The sequence below is a fragment of the Pan troglodytes genome, chromosome 18 (assembly GCF_028858775.2).
Source record: "Pan troglodytes isolate AG18354 chromosome 18, NHGRI_mPanTro3-v2.0_pri, whole genome shotgun sequence".
NCBI classification, from domain to species: Eukaryota; Metazoa; Chordata; class Mammalia; order Primates; family Hominidae; genus Pan; species Pan troglodytes.
Window position 1 is genome coordinate 51,763,027 of NC_072416.2, and position 24,555 is coordinate 51,787,581.

Genomic DNA, 24,555 nt, shown 5'->3' on the forward strand with positions numbered 1-24,555 from the left:
ACCAGAGAGTTGTCTCTGCTTCCTCTCTTATACTTTATCTATACCTTTATCAGCACTTAATCTCACTTAATTTTTTTTTTTTTTTTTGAGATAGAGTCTAGCTGTGTTGTGTCCAGGCTGGAGTGCAGTGGCGCGATCTGAGCTCACTGCAACCTCTGCCTCCTGGGTTCAAGCAAGTGCGTCTGGCTAATTTTTGTATTTTTAGTAGAGACATGGTTTCACCATGTTGGCCAGGCTGGTCTCGAACTCCTGACCTCAAGTGATTTGGCGTCCCAAAGTGCTAGGATTACAGGCATGAGCCATCACATCTGGCATTAATCTCACTTAATTGTAATGAATTTTTGTGTGTGCTGGCTTCCCTTATCCTCTGTACTTCGTTCAGTTTCGGGTACCTATCAGGTGCTGAATGAGTTTGCTTCAGTGCATGCACCCAATAGTTAATTTGGAAAACCAGTTATATATAATAATAATGAGTTTAGTATGATTTGAATTTTGCTTCTACACACATACACACTTCCCCAGGGATTTGGCATCTGGAAAGATTTGGCAGATGTGTACAGAAATGTCACACTGCATAGTGATAGGGTGGGTGTTCTCTTTTGAACTTTCCCAGTTTTCCAGATCATCTGCAGTGAAGGTATATTCTTTTGCAATCAGGGAAAAAAATAATTTTTAAAAGTACCCTTAAGACAGGTAAACCCACAAAAATGCAATTAGTTCTGAAATGCTTACTAAATTTTCATAGCTATAAGCCTTCTGGTGCATGATTACATGCATTGTCGCAAAGCAACTGCCAAGCCATTTCAGCTTTTGTCGTGTGAAAATGGTACAGGAAGAATGAGATACAAAAGGTTATCAGCCCACTGTGCTCTGAACCACCCATCCACTGAGGGATAAAAGGAAACCCAAATGCAAACAGAACAACTATCAAGACTTCTCTGTTATCTTTCCAAGGCCCGAAACAAACCCTGATACTAATATCTAATCACTCTAAGTGCATCTTGCTGTTTTTCTTTTCTTTTCTTTTCTTTTTTTTTTGAGACAGAGTCTCACTCTGTTGCCCAGGCTGGAGTGCAGTGGTGCAATATCAGCTCACTGCAAGCTCTGCCTCCCAGATTCAAGCGATTCTCCTGCCTCAGCCTCCTGAGTAGCTGGGATTACAGGCACCTGCCACCATACCTGGCTAATTTTTGTAAGTTTAGTAGAGATGGGGTTTCACCATGTTGGCCAGGCTGGTCTCAAACTCCTGACCTCACATTATCCACCTGCCTCGGCCTCCCAAAGTGCTGGGATTACAGGTGTGAACCACTGCGCCTGGCCAAAGTACACCTTCTAGGAAGGCTTAGTACTTCAATAAAACCTTAGTAAAAGTAAACCTCTTCTCTTAAAAGATGAAGTGAAAATACTTTTTAATGACATGAGTAAATAGAAAGTTCAGACCTGACACTGGGTCCCTTAAACAGGCCCTCACCACAGGAATGCCAATCCAGCTGCCAGTCATAAACACAGGAGTCTGTTCAGCTTCCATTTTGGGTCTGTCGATTGACCCTTACAGTGTGCCAGGCTTTGTGCTACATGTTTTATGCATGCTTTCACATGCAATCCCCACAACAGCCTCATTCATTCATTCCACAAATAGGTATTCAGCAACTACTCTTCTTCAGGCTTGAGGTACTTGAGGTAGGTATTTCTGTTTTAGAAATCAAGAGAGGAACCAGGCACAACTGTAAGTTCCACCTACTTGGGAGGCTGAGGTGGGAGGATCATTTGAGCCCAGGAATTGGAGTTCAGCCTGTCTGTCATAACCAGATTAAAAAAAAGGAGGAAATCAGGAGAGACTAAGTTAGTTATCTGAGTGGGAGAGCTGGAGTTCAGCCCAGATTTGTCTGACTCTGAAGGCCCATGCTCTTTCTGCTATATTGTCCACCTCTTGGTCTACCATGCTCCAATTCAAAACACCTTCAGAGAAATTTTGCAGTTTCTTTTAATAGGACCGTAGAGAAAAGCAAAACCAAACCACCAAAGGTCAAAGCAGAAAAGCAGAGAGAACTTCTGTTAGCTCATCATGGAACACAAGGAAACGAGGAATTACATAGTCAGAAAACAAACTCTGACTTCCAGAAATATGAATGCAGCCCCTCTTATCCAAAGAAAATGAGACCATCCTCAGTAACCCTCTTGCTGTCACTGATTGTGTGCTAGCTGTGTGCCAGGTTGTTCTGCTGCTACTTTAAGTGCATTACACGTGTGAGCTCATTGAAATCTTGCTATATGCTTCTGAGACAGGTGTTACTAAAACCCTATTTTAGAGATGAGGAAACCGAGGGACAGAGAGGTTCAAAAATTTGTTCAAGACTTCTGTGCAGGATATGTTGGGACTAGGATTTAAGCCTGGGCTGTTGGCTTTTGGGTCTCTACTCTTAAGTCCTATACTGCTTCTCTCTTCCCTTGTGTCTCTTCATCCTTCTGAGATGACTCTGCTCTTGTCTCAATGGTTCCAGACCTCTGTCCCCATCCCAGCTCTCCCTGTGACCTCCAGCTCTCCACTTCCAACTGCCTACGGAGTGGCTCTACCTGAAAGTCTTCCAGCTACATCTAACTCAACATGATTCATATTCATTAAGTTACTTACTCCATTAAACAAATGGATTTCACTCCCCGACTCTGTGCCAGGTACTGTTTTAGGCATTAGAAATGAAGTTGTGAAAACTGACAAGAGATTCGTGTCTTCTTTGAGCTTATTTCTTGTGGGGCAGGTGATGTAGGAGCAAGCCATGTAGATACTTGTTGGAAGAATGTTCTGGGCCTACGGAACAGCAAAGCCTCAGGTATACTTGACAGGAAAAGCACCCGAGGCCAACATACCTGGAGCAGAGGGAGACAGCTGGTGAGAGCAGGGGAGACGGTCAGAGAGAGAGAGAGAGAGAGAGAGAGAGGGGCCCGGTTATACGAGAACTTATAGTCTGTAAGTTCTGTAAGAAGAGCATTGGTGGTTACTCTGAGATGAGGAGGCATGAGAAGGCTTGGAGCAAAGCGTGACAGGATGTCACTTACATTTTAATAAGGATTCTTTCTACAAGGCTCTTCCCATTCAGCCTCTTCTCTAACGGTATCCCCTAGTCCCATTCTTGAGATTAGAAAGCTCACCACCCTCAACTTCTACCCATTGCTTTCTTCCCTCATTTAGTCACTGGGTCCCTGGTGGTTTTACCTCTTTAGAATCTCTCAAATTGTTTTTTCTTTTTCCATCCCACAGACACTGCCTCAACTATGTAGGCCACATTGATCACTTTCTGCCTCCGCAGTTTTAGCATCCTCCTGATTAGTGTTCCTCATGCCCTCCCCAGTGCCATCAGAACTGACTTGTACCTCCTTGTTTTATAAATTTTGTTGAGTTGCCTTTGCTTCCAAGGTCAAGTTCAAATTCCTCAGCATATCCACCCTATAAGGCCATTGACTTTCTTGTTTTTTTTTTTTTTTTTTTTTTTGAGACAGAGTCCCGCTCTGTCACCCAGGCTGGAATGTAGTGGTGTGATCTTGGCTCACTGTAACCTCCGCTTCCCAGGTTCAAGCGATTCTCCTGCCTCAGCCTCCCGAATAGCTGGGACTACAGGCGCGCATCACCATGCCTGGCCAATTTTTGTATTTTTAGTAGAAACAGGGTTTCGCCTTGTTGGCCAGGCTGGTCTCAAACTCCTGACCTCAAGTGATCTGCCTGCCTCGGCCTCCCAAAGTGCTGGGATTACAGGTGTGAGCCACTGCACCCAGCTGCCATTGACTTTCTGACCCTAAACTACCTCTCTGGTGTAATCTCATCCCATGGCCTAAAATGGCGCCCAACCATAAACTCTCGTCATAGGGAGTTCTTGGTTCCACCCTGACTCTGCTGTGCCCTCTTATCCTTCCTTGCCTTTGTGCCCACTAGTACTCTCTTCCCTTTTCTGTCTGGTGAGCATCTACTCTTAAAGACTTTACTTAAACACTACATATTCTATGAAGGCTTTAGAAAATCCCTTTTGTTCTAAAATGTATGAAAAATCTGACTGCTTCTCACCACCTCTGCTTCTTACACCGTGGCCAAAACTGCCATCATCTCTGTTGCAACAGCCTCCTGACTGGTTCTGCCTCCTTCCCCTGGTCTAGTTTAACACAGCATCCGGAATGAGCTTTGAAAACATAAATCAGCTCATTACACTTTCTTGCTCAAAGCCCTTGAATAGCTTCCCATCAGCCTAGGACCTGACATGCACCCACAAAGCTCTACATGCTTGGGTTCCTAACTGCTTCCCTCACCTCATTTCCTGCCCCTGCCCACTCCCCACCCCCCTCACACTTTTCTTCCTATTCTGGCACTTTACTCTTCCTGGAATAAACCAAGCTCACTCCTGCCCCAAGGCCTTTGCACTGAATGTTCCCTCAACCTGGAACTCTCTCATCCCCCCAGGCATCTGCAGATATTGTATCCTTATTTCTTGCTTTCTTCTGCTCTGATGTCACTGTATCTAGAGGCCTTCCCTTACCACCCTGTGGAAAGTAGGCATACTTACCCCAGCACTCCCTATCCTACTTTCTCGGCTTTATTTTGCCCCGTAGACTTATCATCATCTAAAATACCGTATATTTTACTTATTTATATGCTTAATGTCTGGCTCACCTTGCTAGGACATGAGCTTCTAGAGAGAAAATAGACGTTTCGCTCTCTTCCATATTCTCAGCACCCAAGTGCTTTGCAAATAGTATGTGCTCAATACATATGTATTCAGTACCTAAGGGTTTTCCAGCTTTTCCTTCCTAATTATTCCCTGCTCCCATAGCAGTATACTCACACTTCTATTGTAGGACATTCTTCTCTTTTGGTTTCCATTTTGGTCTATACTGTTAAATTATGAGATGCTGTCAAATAGGACCTATCTTCTTTTAATCCTTGTATGTCTGGCACTTTATACAGTGCCTGGTACATAGGAAGTATTTGAGAAATGTTAAATAAACAAAATGAAATGAAGTATTGAATGAATGAATGAATGAACGAAGATCTCTGTGTCATTTTGTAGCAAAGCACATGTTACCTCAAGTCTTGTGATAGCTGTGGCAGAGTCTGAACAGTGACTCCAGAAGTGTATCCTTTCTGGAGTTCTAGTTTGCATCATGCAGACAGAGTCTGGGTCAGACGAGTGTTTAGCCCGTTAGTCATCAGATCGCTGCCAAGTCGCAAGCATTTTACAACAAAAATTATATAGAAAATGAGTGATAGGGTGCAAATTGCTGAGTGCAAAATAGAAAGTGTTAGGAGCAAAATCTAACAGCTAGATTAGAAATACACTCCTCTAAAATCAGAATATTCTAGTACTTCTAAGTGAAGGGTATTTCCCAAGTTACTTGAATATTTAAATTTTTTTTTCTCTCTACCCAAGGTTGAGTTCCACTGGGCTTCATTTAAGTGAGCCTCTGGTAAACTGGTATCTTGTTTAAGAACCATGTCTGACTTCCCTGTGTGATGAAATCTTTCAGAAGCATCTCTTGATATGGGAGGAAAAGGTAGAATTTTTATATAATGGCTTAAAATAGACAGAAAATGAAGCCTGATCTCCAGAGAGCTTAGCTTTCCACATCTTTCAGCCATTGACAAAGGCCTGGCATGCTGGCATTTTATATCTAAAATACCTTTCCAAATACTTATTAAACTATATAATCATCATTTATGCCACAGGATCATTTGTGAATCTCAAGAAATACAGTATGTGACCAGACAACTGCTAATATAAATTTCATGACTGCATACTCATTGGAAAAAACTCTAATGGGATTAAATGAAAAAAAGCCTAGCATATTTGAAAATCTGCCAACAGCTGTTCCAAATTATTGTGTGATATCTGATGTTCTACATGTACCTGTCCAAAATGGAAAGTGAACTTATTTGTTTGACAGAATGAATTAATATTAAATTACTTAATGTTCACTTCTTCTCCAAAGTTACTTGTTCTTTTTTTTTTTTTTTAAAGAAAAATTGAACAAATGCTTCATAGTACGTTTATGTGTCAGGCACTAATTTAATTACTTTATAAACAATAAAAGAGGGCATTTAGGTTGGGATTTTTTTCTCTTACATTTTCTTTGAGATAGTGACAAAATTAGCCAGTTATTATTATTTGTTTTCACTGTGGTAGACTGAAAATTCCTCAGTCTTGAACAACAGATTTAAATAGTACCAGAAGTTCTCTTGAAGATTTTTGACCATTTAGAGCCATCAGAAAGAATCTCTTGGCAAATATAAGAAATGTCATGAAAATTAAGAATTTTTTTAGTGCAGCATCTTCACTCTGATTTTTCTGATTAAAAATATTTTACATTTATTTTGGGAAATTTGAAAATAATATAGATGTCTAAAGAAGAAATCAAAATGATGCTCAAGTACGTTACTCAGGGATAACCACCATAAACTTTTGGCTATCTTTTTCTCCAATTTTTTTTTTTTCTGTGAGCTTTTACATATGTACTGTTTTTCTTTTAATGAAACTGAGATCTCTTGTCTATCTTGTTACTAATTTCTTCTATGAGTATAGTTTCCTACTGACTTCCAAACAGTTAAGTTTGTTACTTTAATATTCCATCGCGTGGTTGTACCATTTTCCCTTCTAAACCCTTCTTGGGCATTTTGGTGGTTTTCAGTTTTTAATTATTATCAATAGCAGTATGATGAATATTCTTATAATCTTGGTGTGTTTAATAACTTCCTTATGACAAATTCCTAAAAGTAGAATAACGGCATGAAAAGATATGGGCATATTTAAGTTCTGATAGATCTTGTCCAATTGGCCTTAAGCAATTTGCATTCCTAATTGCACGCTATCAGAATATTGAATTTTGCCATTATCAACAATATGTATTACTATTATAAAATGTTTTAATGCAAATTTGATAGACAATAACTAATTTAAGTATAATTTAATACAAATTACATATTTTCCAACTTTGATACAGTTAATATTTATTTATTTATCTATCTTTGAAATGGGGTCTCACTCTGTGGCCCAGACTTAGGCTCACTTCAGCTTCCACTTCCTGGGCTCAAGCCATCCTTCCACCTCAGCTGCCCAAGTAGCTGGGACCACAGGTGCATGCCACCACACCTGGCTAATTTTTTTGTATTGTTAGTAGAGAGGGGGTTTCACCTTGTTGCCCAGGCTAGTCTCGAGCTCGTCAGCTCAAGCAATACACCCGCCTGAGTCTCCCAAAGTGCTGGGATTACAGGTGTGAGCCACCACGCCCAGGCAGTTAATTTTTTTATGTGCTAAGAGGCTTCTCTGTTAATTTGCTTGTGAATATGTGTGTTTGTGTGTGTGTGTATTTAAATTTTTCATGGTTCTGCATTAATGGTTCTGCATTCCTGCCATATAGGTTGTACTTTTTTTTTCCAGTTTGTTTGCCTTTTAATTTTATGATTTATTTTATACAAAAATTTAAATTTTCAGATATTCACATCTATCAATCTTCTTTTTCAAAACGTTTATTGATTAACTGTATATGTGTATAATTTACATACCATAAAATGCACGTTTTGAAATTGTACAATTCAGTGATTTTTGGTAAATTTCCAGAGGCATACAACCATCATCACAATAGTTTTAGAACATTTTTAGCACCCCAAAAAGATCTCTCATGCCTCTTTACATTTAGTTTTCTTTCCTACCCCAGCCAAGATCTCCACTCATCTGCTTCAGTCTTTTAAAGCTTTTATTCTTAGAAAGGAGTCTTGAGCACTTATGTGGAACCAAGTGCTGTGGCTATAACAGGTACTAATGCTATTTTCTTCTTCTTCTTTTTTTTTTTTTGAGATGGAGTCTCGCTCTGTCACCCAGGCTGGAGTGCAGTGGTGTGATCTCGGCTCACTGTAACCTCTACCTCCCGGGTTCAGGTGATTCTCCTGCTTCAGCCTCCTAAGTAGCTGGGATTACAGATGCCTGCCACCACGCCCAGCTAGTTTTTTGTATTTTTAGTAGAAACAGGGTTTTACCTTGTCGGCCAGGCTGGTCTCGAGCTCCTGACATCAGATGATCCACCTGCCTCGGCCTCCCAAAGTAGTGGGATTACAGGTGTAAGCTACCGCTCCAGGCCACTAGTACTATCTTCTTTTAGGAGCTTGTGATCTTACAGGGCAGATTATTAAACTAATAATAGTTTAAATAAATATAGTTACAAATAGATAAGTGCTACGAAAGAGAAGTAAAGTGTGTGGAGTGATAACAGAGGGCACCTATTTGAGGGTGGAGATTCAGGAAAGGTTTCTATGAGAAAATGACCCAGGGATGGGAAGGACCATCCAGGTGTGGAGTTGGGGGAGGAGCCTGGGGGAAGTATTTAAGAGCTGGACACTTGAGGACTGCAGGAATAGAAACACATATGGTCAGAGAGAAAGGGGACATGATCTGAGTGGGAAAAAAATGGAATATTTTCCCATGCCATTATTTTCTTTTTATGCTGTTTTTTATGTCAAGGTATTTACAGATGATATTTTTGTGGTTTTGTGGTTTTCCTGGTCTATAGGGTTATAATTTCCCCATATTAAATATATCTTATACAGTGTTGAGACCCAGTGTATGTTGAACAAGGGCAGCAAAATTTTAATGGGGGGCGGGCAGGCGTTTGTGCATATGAGTGCATTATTTTCAGTATTCCTTTCTTAGTCCCAGAGGGGAGTGTGTTCAGAAACAGAGTTCTTGGGAATTACCATACTTTTCTTTATTATTTTATACTAAGGACCATTCAGAGAGTACTGGAGGTGTTAAGACAGTGTGAAGAAATTACCTTCTTCATCACTTCTTCATCATTGCTTTGAGTATACTGGGGCCTCAGGGACTTGCTTAGAAAGTAACCAGTATAGTGATAGAATTAGAGTTGCTGCTCATGGCTTCAGAATATTTGGTCTCTGCCTACAGGATTGCATTGCTTTCTTCATAAGCTATGTAAATAGAAAGTACGATATCACTGTTTCTGTTTTCCAATGGGGATAACTAAAATATGGAAGCTCAATCCTTAATGGATCCCTGACAATCTCAATGACAATCCATAGTGGTATGCCACATGAGTCTTCTCTTTGTCACTTTCAATTCATGGTCAACACCTCAGATAGGCATTTTGAGAAGCAGGGCAGTCCTACCACACTTACCTAGTAAAGTCATTTTTTCACATTCAGACTTGACTCATTCATTTTTCTTCTGCATACTTCCTCCCACTTTCTGCATGTCTTCTATAATATCTCCTGCACTCTGCCTCATTCAGAACAGGCTAGATTATGCTATAGTAACTGATAACTCTCAAATCTCAGTGGCTCCACACAATAATATTTCTTGTCCATTTTATGTATCATTTGTGGGTTGGCACAGAGTCACTACCCATTAAAGTAGCTCAGAGATCCAAGCAGCCACCAGCTGGTTGCTGTGGCAGAGGGGTGCAGAGTATGCTGGAGGGTCTTGCAGTGACAATGACATGTTCCAGGCTGGAAGGGATGGCCATCATTTTTCACTGGACAGAAGTAATCCCATGTTTCATCCATCATGAGGGGACCAGGAAGTGTAATTTTACACTGGGCCCAAAAAGCTGGGTGGCAGAGGAGGAATCCAGAACTATTTGGCAAACAGCTCTAATGACCAGCATACATTCTTAGCTAGTGATTCACCTTAACTTCATGGAGAAAGTCAGAGCATTCTCTAACTACCACCCCTCCAAAAGAAACCCTAGAACGTACTCATCTGCCTACTATTATTACATTTATCATCCTATCTGAATTCATACCTTCTTTCTCCTTCTAGCCTATTCCAATATAAGAAGTATCTTCTCTCCTATCCAAATATTTTTGATCACATACTCTTATCAGTAGATAAGCACATACAGTGACATCCTAGAAAATGTTTAACAAGCGGCCTGTAGGGGGAAAGAACCAGCCTTGATTTTTAGTGTTTTTTGATTTCCGCAGTGTAAATACTCTCACTATGGACAGTTACAGGCCACTGTCATGGTGTTACTGAATGTGCAGTTGGAAAGAGATGCACACAGTGGGCTCTCATGAGCCAGTGTGGACTGACTCCAGCACACCACCAGTAGTGTGCTGGTGGTAGTACTCATGTACTTGTGTCTGTTTTATAATAATATTCATATTAAACCTATTTGTGTGTATATGTGTGTGTATATATATAGGCATACATATTTTAATAATGCTTGAGTTCTTTCATTTTGTATTAAAAATAAAGCAGTTCTACCTCTCCCCTGTGCCCCACCACTCTTCCAGATGGCCTTACAAATCCTTGCATACCTGACTTGGGGGCTACTGCTCTAGACACTCAAGGTCTCGACTTCTTTGATTATTCGCTCTCTCTGCATCATCAGCCTCTTTCTCTTGTATCATTCTCATGAGTGTACTGAGAAACTCTGGGTTCTCTAGTGTCTTCCATCATTAGAGATTTTCCCTTAGTCTAGTCTTCTTCTTTATCAAAAGCTCCATTTTTCTACTCCCCTTCATAGCAGAACCATTCAGAGACATCTCTACATGCCATCTCACTTCCTCCTCTTTCATTCCATCTTCGCCTACTCCAATCTGACTTTCACCCCCAGCACTCTACTGAGATTGCTCGTGTCATTGCCATCAGTGATTTTCATGCAGCCAAATCTACTGGATCATCTGTCTTCATCTCACTTGGCCTCTCAGTGTCAGGTGACATAGTTGAGTACCCCGTCCTTCTAGAAATGCTCTCCTCTTTTAGCTTCTGCAATAATACACTCTGCTGGTTCTCCTTTGTTGAGGCTTCTGCTGCGACTCAGGAAATAGCTTTGGTCTCCTTTTGATATTTGTACTGTTTCCCTAGGTGATCTCATTCATTTCTAGGCCTTTAAAACCAAGCTGTGTGCTGATCACTCCCACATTGCGTTCCTCTGCCCTGCTTTCTCTTCTGAGCTCCAGATGTGTACATCCAATTCCCCTCCCCCCGCCCACCATATTTTCACCTGGAGGTTTCATAGGTATCTTCAAGGCTGCAGCTCTACAGTGAACTCTTCATTTCCCCCTTTTCTTCTTTCTACTATTTCTCTTTTGCCTCAGTTTTCCTTATTTCACAGAATAGTAAATTGTTTATTTAGTTGTTAAATCCAGAAATCTGGAATGTATTCTTAACTTCTATCCTGAGCAACAGGGAGAAACCCCGTCTCTACTAAAAATACAAAATTAGCCAGGTGTGGTGGCGCATGCCTGTAATCTCAGCTACTCGGGAGGCTGAGGCAGGAGAATCACTTGAACCCAGGAGTGGAGGTTGCAGTGAGCCAAGATCATGCCATTGCACTCTAGCCTGGGCAACAAGAGCGAAATGCCATCTCAAAAAAACCCAAAAAACCCCAAAAGACTTATATCTTTTTTTATCCCTTACATCTAATTCATAAGCACATCCTTTTGTTCTACCTACAACGTATGTATTTCATCTGTCCACTTATCTCTGTCTCTATTTTAGTCCAGACCATCATCACTTTTCTTCCAGATGATTGTAATAGCACATTCCACGCTCACATGTGCCTCTTTCCAATCTGTGCCTGATATTATAACTAACAGCGATTGTATAAGATGTAAATCAAGTTATTTTTCTCCCTTCTACATCCTCCAGTGCATCTAGAGTTAGCTCCAGATTCCTTACCACGACCTCTAGGGCTATGTGTGATCTGGCCTCCGCCTTCCTCTGCCTCCTCGTAGCATGTCACTCTGTCTTTGGCTCTTGTGCTCTAGTAAAACAAGCCTTTTTTTGTCCCTAGAATAGGTTGGTCTTTTTCCTGAGTGCCTTTGGCTTCTCTGGTCTGTCTTTCTGGGAAGCACTTTCTCTGGCTTGTCATATTTCTGGTGCCTTCTTTTCCTGAAGATCTCAGCTTAAATCCCGTCTCCTTAGAGAATTCTTCCTGTTCTAATAAGATTTCCTACTGGTTTGTTTCTGTCTTAGTACTTAACACAATTTGGGGTTGCTTTTCTTTATTTATTTACTTGATTTGGTAGAAAGCTTTGTGAGAACAGGGACCTTGTTTCCATCTGGTGGTAGGTGCTCAATAAACAGATGCTGCATGAAAAAAAATGTATGGAAGAATATTGGTCTTGCCCTGCCTATCATGTGAATGGTAATTACTAAATGAAGACAGAGAAGGAAGGTATCTTAACAATGGTGGGCAACACAACACAGGGAGGACAGGTTAATGTGTTGATCATGTCTGACTCTTTCTTTAAGACAGCCTAAAACTAGGGAGGAACAAATCAGATCAAACGTTACAGAGGTAAATGTAAAATCCTGTGATTTGGTTACAAATAAATCAGTTGCATTATACAGAATCAGGAAACTCCAGCCTGACACCGATTGACATGCCAAGTACTAAGGAAAGTGGTAGCCGAAAAGCTAATGCAGCCCTAACCTACATTAATCATTCCATGTATTTCTGTATTAGGGAAGGGAATTGACTAATATTACTCTCCTCCAGTGACACCAGTAGAATTATTAGAACTTTCTAGAATTGCAATGTAATAATACCTCATTCATCCATGCGCGAATCCATTTATTCATTCCTTTACCATTTACTGAGTAAATTCTGGGCACTCATATTATAGTCATGAGCAAAATTGCCATGGCTTCTGTGTTCATGGAACTTAATGTCTAACTCCTGAAGAGAAGTGAGTTCTCTTTTTGTGAAAGTGTTAAGCAGAAACCAGTTTGTCATTTATTGAGACAATGCATTCTCATGGTTAAGAACTCATGCCCTGGAAGCCAGGGGTTGGTGTCCAGGGGCTTTAAATTCCAGCTCCAATATTTGCCAGCTGTGTGACTTTGGGCAAATTAATGTCTTTGGTCAAATTAATGTCTCTGTGTTTCAGTGGTCTCATCTATAAACTGGAGATAATAATACTATGCATAGAGTTAAAATGAGCTAATGCACACAAGTAACTTACAACAGTACCTGGTACGTAGTAAGCACTTAATAAATATTTTAGATAATAAACAGTTAATAAGATGGTGTTGAGATTTAGGGTGAGAAAAAGTGGTCACAGAGTAATCCTGGTGTATCAGGACCCACATTATTATTTTTTGTTTTTTATTAAAGATTGTTAGTAATTTGAGCTTGAACTTGAAAATCTTGACTGTAGAGTTTGATGACATTTGTTTTATTTGGTTTTCTGTTTTGGGCTAGGAAGATGTGACTCCTATGTAGAAATAGCCACCAGGTAGTCCCCCCACAACTCCCCAAATGCTTACAAAGAAACACACCTTTGGAAATAATACAATTGTAGCTATATATCAACGTCTGTTTTTGCTTTGGTTTTGTTTTAGTGGCAGCTGAAATATCCTAAACTAATTCTCCGAGAAGCCAGCAGTGTATCTGAGGAGCTCCATAAAGAGGTTCAAGAAGCCTTTCTCACACTGCACAAGCATGGCTGCTTATTTCAGGACCTGGTTAGGATCCAAGGCAAAGATCTGCTCACTCCGGTATCTCGCATCCTCATTGGTAATCCAGGCTGCACCTACAAGTACCTGAACACCAGGCTCTTTACGGTCCCCTGGCCAGTGAAAGGGTCTAATATAAAACACACCGAGGCTGAAATAGCCGCTGCTTGTGAGACCTTCCTCAAGCTCAATGACTACCTGCAGATAGAAACCATCCAGGCTTTGGAAGAACTTGCTGCCAAAGAGAAGGCTAATGAGGATGCTGTGCCACTGTGTATGTCTGCAGATTTCCCCAGGGTTGGGATGGGGTCATCCTACAACGGACAAGATGAAGTGGACATTAAGAGCAGAGCAGCATACAACGTAACTTTGCTGAATTTCATGGATCCTCAGAAAATGCCATACCTGAAAGAGGAACCTTATTTTGGCATGGGGAAAATGGCAGTGAGCTGGCATCATGATGAAAATCTGGTGGACAGGTCAGCGGTGGCAGTGTACAGTTATAGCTGTGAAGGTACAGTCTGCTCTTGGAAAAAGCAGCCCTGTATGTAATAATATGACCCGAGTTGTTTAGGCTCTGGAGATATACACGCATATACATGAACATGTTTGCATGTGTGCTTGCGTGTGTACATGCACATGCGTGTGTGTGTATCATGTGTCCTTTTTAGTCTTGTCACACCTATATGTCTGCAGAATATGCCTCTTTCTCATCTAGCCATGCTAGCTGGCTCATTGTTATACTGTACTCAGAATATTTTCGCACGTAAGCACTACTGTCATTTGTCTCTCGTGTGCCCAGGAGAGCAGCCTCTTGGTTTCATACAGCCGACTGTCTTCTCTACAGCTCAGAGGAGATTGTACAGTTGCTATAATTAACTTGCTGATAAAGAGCTGGGAGAACAAAAATCTGTCAAATCTTTCCAGGTTCCCACAGGTGCACATTTCCAGACCTGCCAAAATATTTTATTATGGTTGACATCACTATCTTGATGGGTGTGATTTGTCAAATATGGACTTGTTCTTGGCTTCATATAGTTTGTAACTACTGTCCTTCCTTGCCAGAAGCAGTTGAGGTAGGTTTTGTAAGCAGACAGTGCTCTATTTTCAGGAAACTCCCTAGCCCTTTACCCAATTCTGCAGTTTTAGACCTTGTTGGGTGGCTGTGGTAGACTTGTTCTTGCATTTTCTGATGTATAATCCCCCTGAAACAGATCGTAGGCTACCTCTTAGTAGCCCACCCACATTTGTCTTCTTCTATTATTGTTTCTGTGTGTTTATGGCCCTCATTTTTCCTTAGAATAGAATTACAAAAATGGTAGTTGAACAGATGGAGGAGAGCATGACCTCTGTTGACTTTCTTTTGTGTCTGATTATTTGGCAAAGGGATACAAGACATAGTATTAGCTCTCCTGTCTGATTTACTGAAAGATGTTTGGAAAACCAGAATTCTGGATATCCCATCAGGGAATGACTGGAACTTTCCAGGGTCATTATTTTCTGACAACTCTAGTTATTTGATTGGATTTTTGTTTGTTGTTGTTATTTGTTTAGTAAAATGACTGTTTTGGAAAAGAGATTTAAGAAAAAAAAGATCTTTAAAGTACTCTTTAAATTTCTTACAATTTCCCAGTCTCAAAAATTTCCTCAGAACTACTAATATTTTTTCTAACTTTATCTTATGTCTTCAGTCTGAAACAAGGAACTAGTTTAGCATTTGGAAATTTCACCACTTTCTCTGGCATCTCAAATAATGATGCTGACCTAAGAAAATCGCTTGAAGGGATTTAATGCTGTCCTAATGGAAAGAACGGAGATCCTCTGATCTTTAATAAGGACTTGCCAGGGATTTAAGAACTATCACATCCAAGAACTCTGATGTGAACGAACAATGGAGTTAGTTTCTTTCTTAAGGAGACAACTCTCCAAACCTGAAGCAGCGGTATGTGATAGTACAAAGCTCTACAAAGATGTCTTTGTGCTCCCAATTACTCTCAGCCCTCCAGTTTAATAGTCCTATTGTACTCCCTTCGCGTGGGTGATCAAGTAGTTTTTGAAACCTAGAATATCTTTCAGAAAGGAATTTAAATGTCTAATGAATAGTTTCTATGCTCAGGAGTAATTAAGACTGACAAAGTATACAAATATAAATTACATATAAATATAGAAATGTTGGTACTTAAAGAGGGAACTGTAGAATTTGAATCTGTAAGAGCGGTGTGCAAACTCTTTTGTTCTCTTTTTTTTCTTTTTTTCTTTTGAGACGGGGTCTCGCTCTGTCGCCCAGGCTGGAGTGCAGTGGTGCGATCTCCACTCACTGCAAGCTCCGCCTCCCAGGTTCACGCCATTCTCCTGCCTCAGCCTCCCAAGTAGCTGGGACTACAGGCGCCCGCCACCACGCCCGGCTAATTTTTTGTATTTTTAGTAGAGACGGGGTTTCACCGTGGTCTCAATCTTCTGATCTCGTGATCCGCCCGCCTCGGCCTCCCAAAGTGCTGGGATTACAGGCTTGAGCCACCATGCCTGGCCTCCTTTGTTCTCTTAACTGCAGAAATTCTCAGAACTCCATCTAATAATAATAGCAATACTGGGAATGCTCATTTATTGAGCACCTACTACGTGCTACATGCTGTTATAAGCATTTTACATGCATTAACTCAATTTGTCTTCCCAACAATTCAAAGAACAAAATAGTAATGAAGTACTATTGCTATCCTCATTTTACAGATGAGGAAACTGAGTCACAGAAGGTTGATTAACTTGTTCATGGTGATGCAGCAAGTAATTAGCAGAGTTAGGATTTGAGGACAAATATCCAGGCTTCAGAATCTTAACACCTAAGGCTATGTGCATTATGAGCAGGTGTTTCTTATCCCAGCAGTGTAGCCGTCTCAGGGATTTTATTTTATTATTTTACTTTTTTAATTTTTTGAGACAGAGTATTGCTCTATCTCCCAGGCCGGAGTGCAGTGGCACGATCTCGGCTCACTGCAAGCTCCGCCTCCTGGGTTCAAGTGATTCTCCTGCCTCAGCTTCCCGAGTAGCTGGGATTACAGGCATGCACCACTACTCCTGGCTAATTTTTTATAATTTTAGTAGAGACGGGGTTTCACCATGCTAGCCAGGCTGGTCTCAAACTCCTGACCTCGTGATCTGCATGCCTCGGTCTCCCAAAGTGCTGAGATTACAGGTGTGAGCCACTGCGCCCGGCCAGGGACTTGGATTTTTAAAATGTCCACCTTCTGGAAAGGTTAAGGGGACGTTCCACTTGCTTTTTCTTGCAGGTCCTGGTGTCTTCCTTTCTCCAGCTTTACTTCTCACCCACATCTGCTGTAGCTTTCCAGCACATACTCTCAGATGATTGGAATGCATCGGATTATCTTATTCGTTGAAACGGAACCTTTCTGTAGGTGTCTGGCTGTGTGTCAGACGGCGTACAAAGCATGTGGCTCTGGGTCAGATGGTGTACAAAGCATGTGCCTTGAAACTCTATGGTGGGCGCATGTCTTCTAAGTGACAAGTGATATCTGTTTAGTTTTCTGGTCTTATAATCCTTGGCAGAATGCCAGAACTATGGCAAAGGTGGACTTGAAGAGAATCATTTGGTTTAAAACTTTGGTTGAGGTTGAGAAGGGCTTAAGGAGGTCACAGAGAGTGGACACTTCAGAGAATTGTATTTTTTTCTGTGTCCTTGAACTTGTTTGTCAATGAGCTGTTCTAGACAGTATGGGAACTCCAAAGATAAATCAATGGCTTTCTCACTTTGAGGTAATAGGGAGGTAATAGGTGGGCTCTCGTGATTATGATTATGAAATGATGAAACATTGGGTTTGAAAGAGACTTTTCAAATCACTTGATTCTAGCCTTTCATTTTACAAATGAAAACACCGAGAAGGGAAGTGGCTTGGCCAAGGTCACATTGCTACTTAGTGACAAGAGCAGGGATTTAAGTTGGAAAGTGTTCCTTGCCACTGGAGAGGTTCACGTAAAATGCACTGGGAATTCAGATACAGAAGTGATTGCTTCCTGCTGAAATTAAATTCAGTTGAAGCTTAAGATCTTTCAAGACTCTGCTCTCAATACCTTTTCCCAGGGAAATCTTCTTGTAGATTTATAATGAGCCAGTCATCCCTCTTTGGTTTATTTTCATGAGTAGAGGTCATTGAGAAGTAATTTGTATAGGATACGTGTAATTATATACTAAATTCATTGGCTTTCACATGCCGTTCTAGTTAATAGATATCTCCAGTAGGAAGATTGAAATGGTACAATTTTTAATCAGGAATGGCTTCGGGGAACCATATGTAAATAGGCAGAATATTTGATTTTCCTATTCCAGCTTTGCTGGCAATTGCTTGTTACTCCTAGCTATAAAAAACGAACTTTAGCGGGGAAGGCATTAAAACCCAATGTTTAATATGGTCCAGCACCTTGTTCTTTGACTGGAACACCTTCAGAAACATCACTTAGATCAACAGTAACTATTGGCTACCATTTTTGTTTCTTTGTTTGGAAGGAAACATTTTCTGTGAAATTGTCTTTCTAGAAAGAAAAGCAATTCTTAAGATTTTAAACTAGTGCCAAGTATTGCATATTCTTGACATTATTTTCCAGACCTCCCACAAGGAGCCAGGAAGGCAGCTGGGCGCGGAGGCTCACAACTGTAATCCCAGCACTTTGGGAGACCAAGGCAGGTGGATCACAAGGTCAGGAGTTCAAGACTAGCCTGGCCAACATGGTGAAACCTTGTCTCTTAGAAATACAAAAATAAGCTGGGCATGGTGGTGCGCACCTGTAGTCCCAGCTACTCGGGAGGCTGAGGCAGTAGAATTGCTTGAACCTGGGAGGCAGAGGTTGCAGTGAGCTGAGATTGCACCACCGTACTCCAGCCTGGGCGACAGAGTGAGATTCCGTCTCAAAACAAACGAACAAACAAACAAAAATCCAAAACCCAGGAAGGCTCACAAAAGGAAGAAACCGATCCATGTTTCCTGTTGAGCATGTGATAGGCTGGAAAGTAGAGACTTTGCAATAATGTTCTTGGAATTCTAGGATTTCCATTCATGTCTTTGATTTGGGAAAAATTGCATCCCCTTAAGGATGGAAATTTGTTCCCGTAATTCTTGAATCTCTATTTTAACATGACTTGCTCTATATTTCTCAGCTCATCACTGAGACCATGAAAAGCTAGTTTATAATTACAGCTTGGAGTTTTGGAGTATTCATAAAAACGCTGTGATGTTTAATGTTATCTTAGCGTCCCAGCATCCCTGTCTAAAATCTCAAAGCTTATTTGACCTAGCTTTGTTTTATTGTATCATGCTAAGCCTTGTCAATGATTTTTGAAGTCACTTATACTGCTCAGTAAAACTTGTTTGGTCTTATAAGTCACATTTTTGGGGGTGACCATCCCGTTATTTATTCATCTAACAATAAGGTCTCCCATGAAGAGCCAAGAAGGCTCACAAGAAGACCAAAGGGGGGGAAAAAACTTATTTGATCTACAAAGTTACATTTTTTTCATGCCTATGCAATTATTTTTTCATTTAACAATAAGCATCTACTATTTGCTAGTCAGTTGTCTAGATGCTGAGCATGTATCAGTGAACAAAACAGACAAAAATCCCTGCCCTCATCGAGCTCACATTCTAGCAAGGGAAAACAGAAAATAAAAGTAGATTGTGTAACAAGGGTGAGGGATAATCTTACAATTTTAGATAGGAGAGCCAGGCAAGGCCTTGTTAAAGGGGTAACATTGAAGCAGATTGGACGGAGAGAATGAGCCACTGAGAAATTTGAAGGGGGAGCACATAGGCGGGAAGATAGAACATGATTGGGATGTTTCAGAAGCAACAAGTGTGGATGGAATAGAGTGAGAGAAGAGGAAATGAAATGAAGACAAAGGGACACGTAAATGGGTGGCAGAATGTAGGGCTTTGTCATGTTAAAATACAAAGTAGTAGGTTTGGATTTGGAGTGAGATGGGGAGCCACTGAGGAGTAGAAGAAGGGAAGCAACACCAGAAACAGGAGAGCTCACAGAGGTGACCAAAGTAATCCAGACTAGGGATATGATGGTCCAGATTAGAAGAGGCAGAGCAGGGGAGAAATGTGTAAATACAGTCCTGTAACTTTTTACCAACAAAGAGAGTGGCAGTGTTTCAGCACCAGTGAGAAAGGATGACCAGCAGTGGCATCTCCCATTTGTCAAGAGAAGGCTAAGCCTGTAAGAATGGCTACATTTTCTCCCCTCTGTGAATGGCTTTATTCGGGAATAACTGACATACAATAAGCTATACATATTGAACATTTATAGTTTTATAAGTTTCAACGCACCTGTGAAACTATCTCCACTATCAAGATAATGAACATACCCATTATTCCAGAAGTTTCCTTGTGCCCCTTTGCAATTCCTCTTCCTGACAGATCTGTTTTCTTTTTTTATTGTTTTTTATTTGTTTGTAGAGACTGGGTCTCAATATGTTTCCCAGGCTGATCTTGAAATTCTGGCCTGAAGAGATCCTCCTTGCTCAGCCTCCCAAAGAGCTGGAATTACAGGTGTGAACCACTGTGTCAGCCTGGATTTGTTTTCTGTCACTAGATGAGTTGGCATTTTCTAGAATTTTAACCAGATGGAATTATATATGTGCATGGTTTTTTTGTCTGGATTCTTTAACTTAGCATAGTTATTTTGAGATTCATCCATGTTGTTATGTATATCAGTAGCTCATTCCCTTGTATCCTTTTTTATTTCAATAAAATATACATAAAATTAAGCATTATAACCATATTAACTGTACAGTTGAGTGGCATTAAGCATCATCCCACACCAAATCTCTGTACCCATTTAAACAATTATTCCCCATTTCTCTTTCCCCCATTTCCTGGTAACCACTGTTCTGCTTTCTGTCTGTATTATATTTGACTATTCTAGGTACCTCATGTAAGTGGACTCATACAATATTTGACCTTTTGTGTCTAGATTATTGATATGGTTCAGCTGTGTCCCTGGCCAAATATCAACTTGAATTGTATCTCCCAGAATTCGCACATGTTGTGGGAGGGACCAAAGAGGAACTGGTTGAATCATGAGGCTGGTCTTTCCCGTGCTATTCTCATGATAGTGAATAAGTCTCACGAGATCTGGTGGGTTCATCAGGGGTTTCCGTTTTTGCTTCCTCCTCATTTTCTCTTGCCACTGCCATGTAAGAAGTGCCTTTTGCCTCCTGCCATGATTCAGAGGCCTCTCAGCTATGTCGTACTGTAAGTCCAATTAATCCTCTTTTTGTTTCCAGTTTTGGATATGTCTTTATGAGCAGCATGAAAACAAACTAATACAATCATTTTACTTAACATAGTGTCCTCAAGATTCATCCATCTTATGGCATGTATCAGAATTTAATTCCTTTTTAAAGATGAATAATATTCCATTGTATGAATATACCACGTTTTGTTGATTGATTCATCCATTGGCTATTCATAATAGCCATCTTTTGGCTATGGTGGATAAAGTTGCTGTGAACAGATATCTCTGTATACAAATATCTGTGGGAATCTCTGCTTTCAGTACTTTTGTGTATATACTTTTTTTGTGTGTATACTTTTGTGTATGTACTTTTGCGTAGGATTGCTGGATCAAATGATAAGTCTATGTTGACATTTTTGAGGAACTGCTATGCTGTTTTCTACAGCGACTGAACTGTTTTACATTCTTGCTGGCAATGCGCAAGGGTTCTAATTTCTTCACATCTACGCCAACACTTACTGTTCCCTGTTTTTTGATAACAGCCATCATAATGGGTATGAAGTGGTATCTCCTTGTGGTTTTGATACGCATTTTCCTAATAATTAATGATGTTGAACATCTTTTCCTGTTCTTAGCCATTTATGTATCTTCTTTGGAGACATGTCTATTCAAGTTGTTTGCCCATTTTTGAATTTGGCTGTTTTTTAGTTGTTGAGTTTTGTGATTTCCTTATGTACTCTAGGTATTAATTCCTTATCAGATATATGACTTGCAATATTTTCTTCAAGGATAGCTGAACTTTTTTTTTTTTTTTTTTTTTTTTTTGAGATGGAGTCTCGGTCTGTCGCCCAGGCTGGAGTGCAGTGGCGTGATCTCAGCTCACTGCAAGCTCCACCTCCCAGGTTCACGCCATTCTCCTGTCTCAGCCCCCTGAGTAGCTGGGACTACAGGCGCCCGCCACCACACCCGGCAAATTTTTTGTATTTTTAGTAGAGGTGGAGTTTCACCATGTTAGCCAGGATGGTCTTGATCTCTTGACCTTGTGATCCACCCGCCTCGGCCTCCCAAAGTGCTGGGATTATAGGCGTGAGCCACCGCGCCCGGCCTGAACTTTTGATAATATATTAATGTGATGAGCAAGGGATCAGAGAACAGTGGAACAGACTTTACTGTCCATGACATTGATTAGGCACTTAAATTCTATACTACTGAATGACATCATTCATATTGGTATTAATTAGCTATGGAACCTTAAGCAAGTTACTTAAATTCTTTGTGACTCAGTTTTCTCATCTGTAAAATAGTGATCAGAGCTGTATCCACCTCAGGATTGTGAGAACTAAACACTTGTAAAGTGCCAAGAACATAACAGCAGTAATTAGCACATAGTAAGCATTCAATACTGTGTTATTTTTAGTTTTTATCAAAATTATTCATTCATATCATTTTTACAAGTCAAATATTTTTATAAGGTTTGTTAAGGAAAAAAAAGCAGGAGTTTTTACACCTTTTCTTCCCATTTTCATTTCCACAGGCAATCATTTCTACTCTTTTCTTTCGGGTAATGCTTTTGGTAGTTGATAACATACTTACATTGTTTTGAACATTATATATTGGCTTCCTGATATGGAAGGTGAAGATTTACTTAGCTCTCTTCTTTCTCCCTGCCTGCCTACACATGTACACGCTTCTGATTCCCATTATAGATTTACTGTAATTTTGATTATATCACTATTCAGCCTTTATGGTTATCATATATATACTTGAGAATGCCTTCCAAAACCTGTGATCTGTTATCCTTTTCTTTTCAACTTTTTTTCTTGCATTAATGGTAGTCTTGCTTTTTGTGTATTTGTGTAGTTTTCTATGTATTTATGACTAATTAAATCCCTTGCTATCTACCACATCTCCTCTTAAGAGCTTCAGAACCATCAGATATTCTGTCCGTTTCATTTTCTTGGAGCACTGTCTTCCAGAGTCTTCTTGTCTGCTCCAATCTGGTGTTCTATGCCTGATGCATGGGGATCCCTTTCTGTGATCTCTTCATTGTAATCCAGCGGATTCCTTTACTTCTCTCTTTTGTGGACTCCTCACATTCCTGCATCCTGGCCTTGCTCTTTCCTGACTGTTTTCTTATTTTGGTGGAGCATGTCCTACAATGTTTTCTTCAGAAAGATGCTTAGGAGGTAAATTTTTAAGACCTTAAATGTCTTCAGTCATCTTTATTCCACCTTGGCATATGTAGGTTCTTCCAGTATGAAAACCTTGTTAGGAAATAATATTTTTTTCAGAATCGTAGTGACATTGCATTACTGTCTTTTATCTTACAGTGTTCATTTTAAGAGTTCTGAATTTTTCTTCAGCTTTTATGTCGCTTTTTTTGTTGGATCTTTTTTTGAATGTTTTACAATTTCACAGTGATATTTTTCACTCATTTTACTGTCATTGTGTAGGGCTTTCAATCATGCCCTTCAATTGTTGGACATTTTCTTGAATTGCTTTGTTAGTTATTTCTTCCTCTCCAGTTTTCTCATCTCTTTGGAATCCATATGATTTAGTTAACCTTCTGGACTCTTCCTCTAGTTTTCTTGTTTATTCCCTTATTTTCAATCTTTATGTTTGTTTTTTAGTCTAATATCTGGGAGATTTTCTTAACTTCCAACCTGTCTATTGATTTTTTTTTTTTTTTTTTGAGATGGAGTTTTGCTCTCGTCACCCAGGCTGGTGTGCAATGGCACAATCTCGGTTCACTGCAACCTCCGCCTCCCAGGTTCAAGTGATTCTTCTGCCACAGCCTCCTGAGTAGCTGGGATTACAGGCGCGGGCCACCATGCCCAGCAAATTTTTGTATTTTTAGTAGAGACAAAGTTTCACCATATTGGCCAGGCTGGTCTCGAATTCCTGACTTCAGGTGATCTGCCCGCCTCAGCTTCCCAAAGTGCTGAGATTACAGGCATGAGCCACTGCACCCGGCCTGTCTGTTGAATTTTCAGTGTTGAAATATGACATATATCATAAACATACAGCTTGAAGAATTGCTGTAAAGTAAACATATCTGTGTACCTAGCACCCTGGTCAAGAAATGAAACATATCAGCATCCTAGAAGTGCTCCCTTCCAGTGTCTGCTTCCCCACAACAGTAAACACTCTCATGACTTCTAAGGCCATAAATAGTTTTATGTGTGTTTGAATTAGACTTGTAAACTTGTAAGCTCCTTAAAGATGTAATTTGTGTCTTCATCCTTCTTTGTATCCCTATATAGTGGCAAATGAGTATTTTTTGCCCCAAATCTGTTAAGTATTTGTTGTTCTTGAGGAGCTTGTACTATTCAGTTACATTGTGGCCACTGTTCAGTAACTCTTTGATTTCTGCAACTGCAGTCTCTGTTTAGTAATAGGATTCTTTTGATAGCAAATAATAATTCCAGACCCAAAGAGGCTTAATTTAAAAAGGAAAGGAATTCTCTCACTTCATCCTAAGAACTGGGGTCTCACTGGCTTCAAGTTGACCTTGTTCCAACAGTAATGATGTGATCAGTTTCAAATTTCTTCCCCTTCCTCTTTTGGCCATTCTAAAGCTCATGGCCCCCAAATGACTGCCCCTAGCTTTTGTGGCCACTCTCTCTTTCTTTTTCCTGAGCTTTGGGGGGAGAGAAACTGGGTATTGGGTGTGTACTTTGAACTCTGGATCAAGCTTTACCTGAAGCTAGATGAACAAATAATGAACCTCTTTTGATTAACCCAGTTCGGTTCTGGTTTCTGTGTTATTTACAATGTAAGGGTTTCCTGTGAGTCTCCACAACTCTCTTTATACCTTCCTGAGGTTACCCAAGGAATTAAAACCTCTACTGTTAGA

The 24,555-nt window shown here is 40.4% G+C and overlaps 1 protein-coding gene across 9 annotated transcripts in view; it reads left to right on the top strand.

The window, feature by feature from the left end:
• The window catches only part of FTO (FTO alpha-ketoglutarate dependent dioxygenase), a 404,215-nt gene that overhangs the window by 107,305 nt on the left and 272,355 nt on the right, over window positions 1-24,555 (top strand). For 5 of the 9 annotated variants that reach the window (XM_009430806.5, XM_024349837.3, XM_016929851.4 and 2 more), the window contains exon 3: window positions 13,341-13,998. In XM_009430806.5, coding sequence (XP_009429081.2) covers window positions 13,341-13,998 — 658 coding nt within the window. The remainder of the gene's footprint in view (window positions 1-13,340; window positions 13,999-24,555) is intronic. The other 4 variants (XM_510968.7, XM_054668404.2, XM_054668402.2 and 1 more) reach the window with 1 other exon arrangement.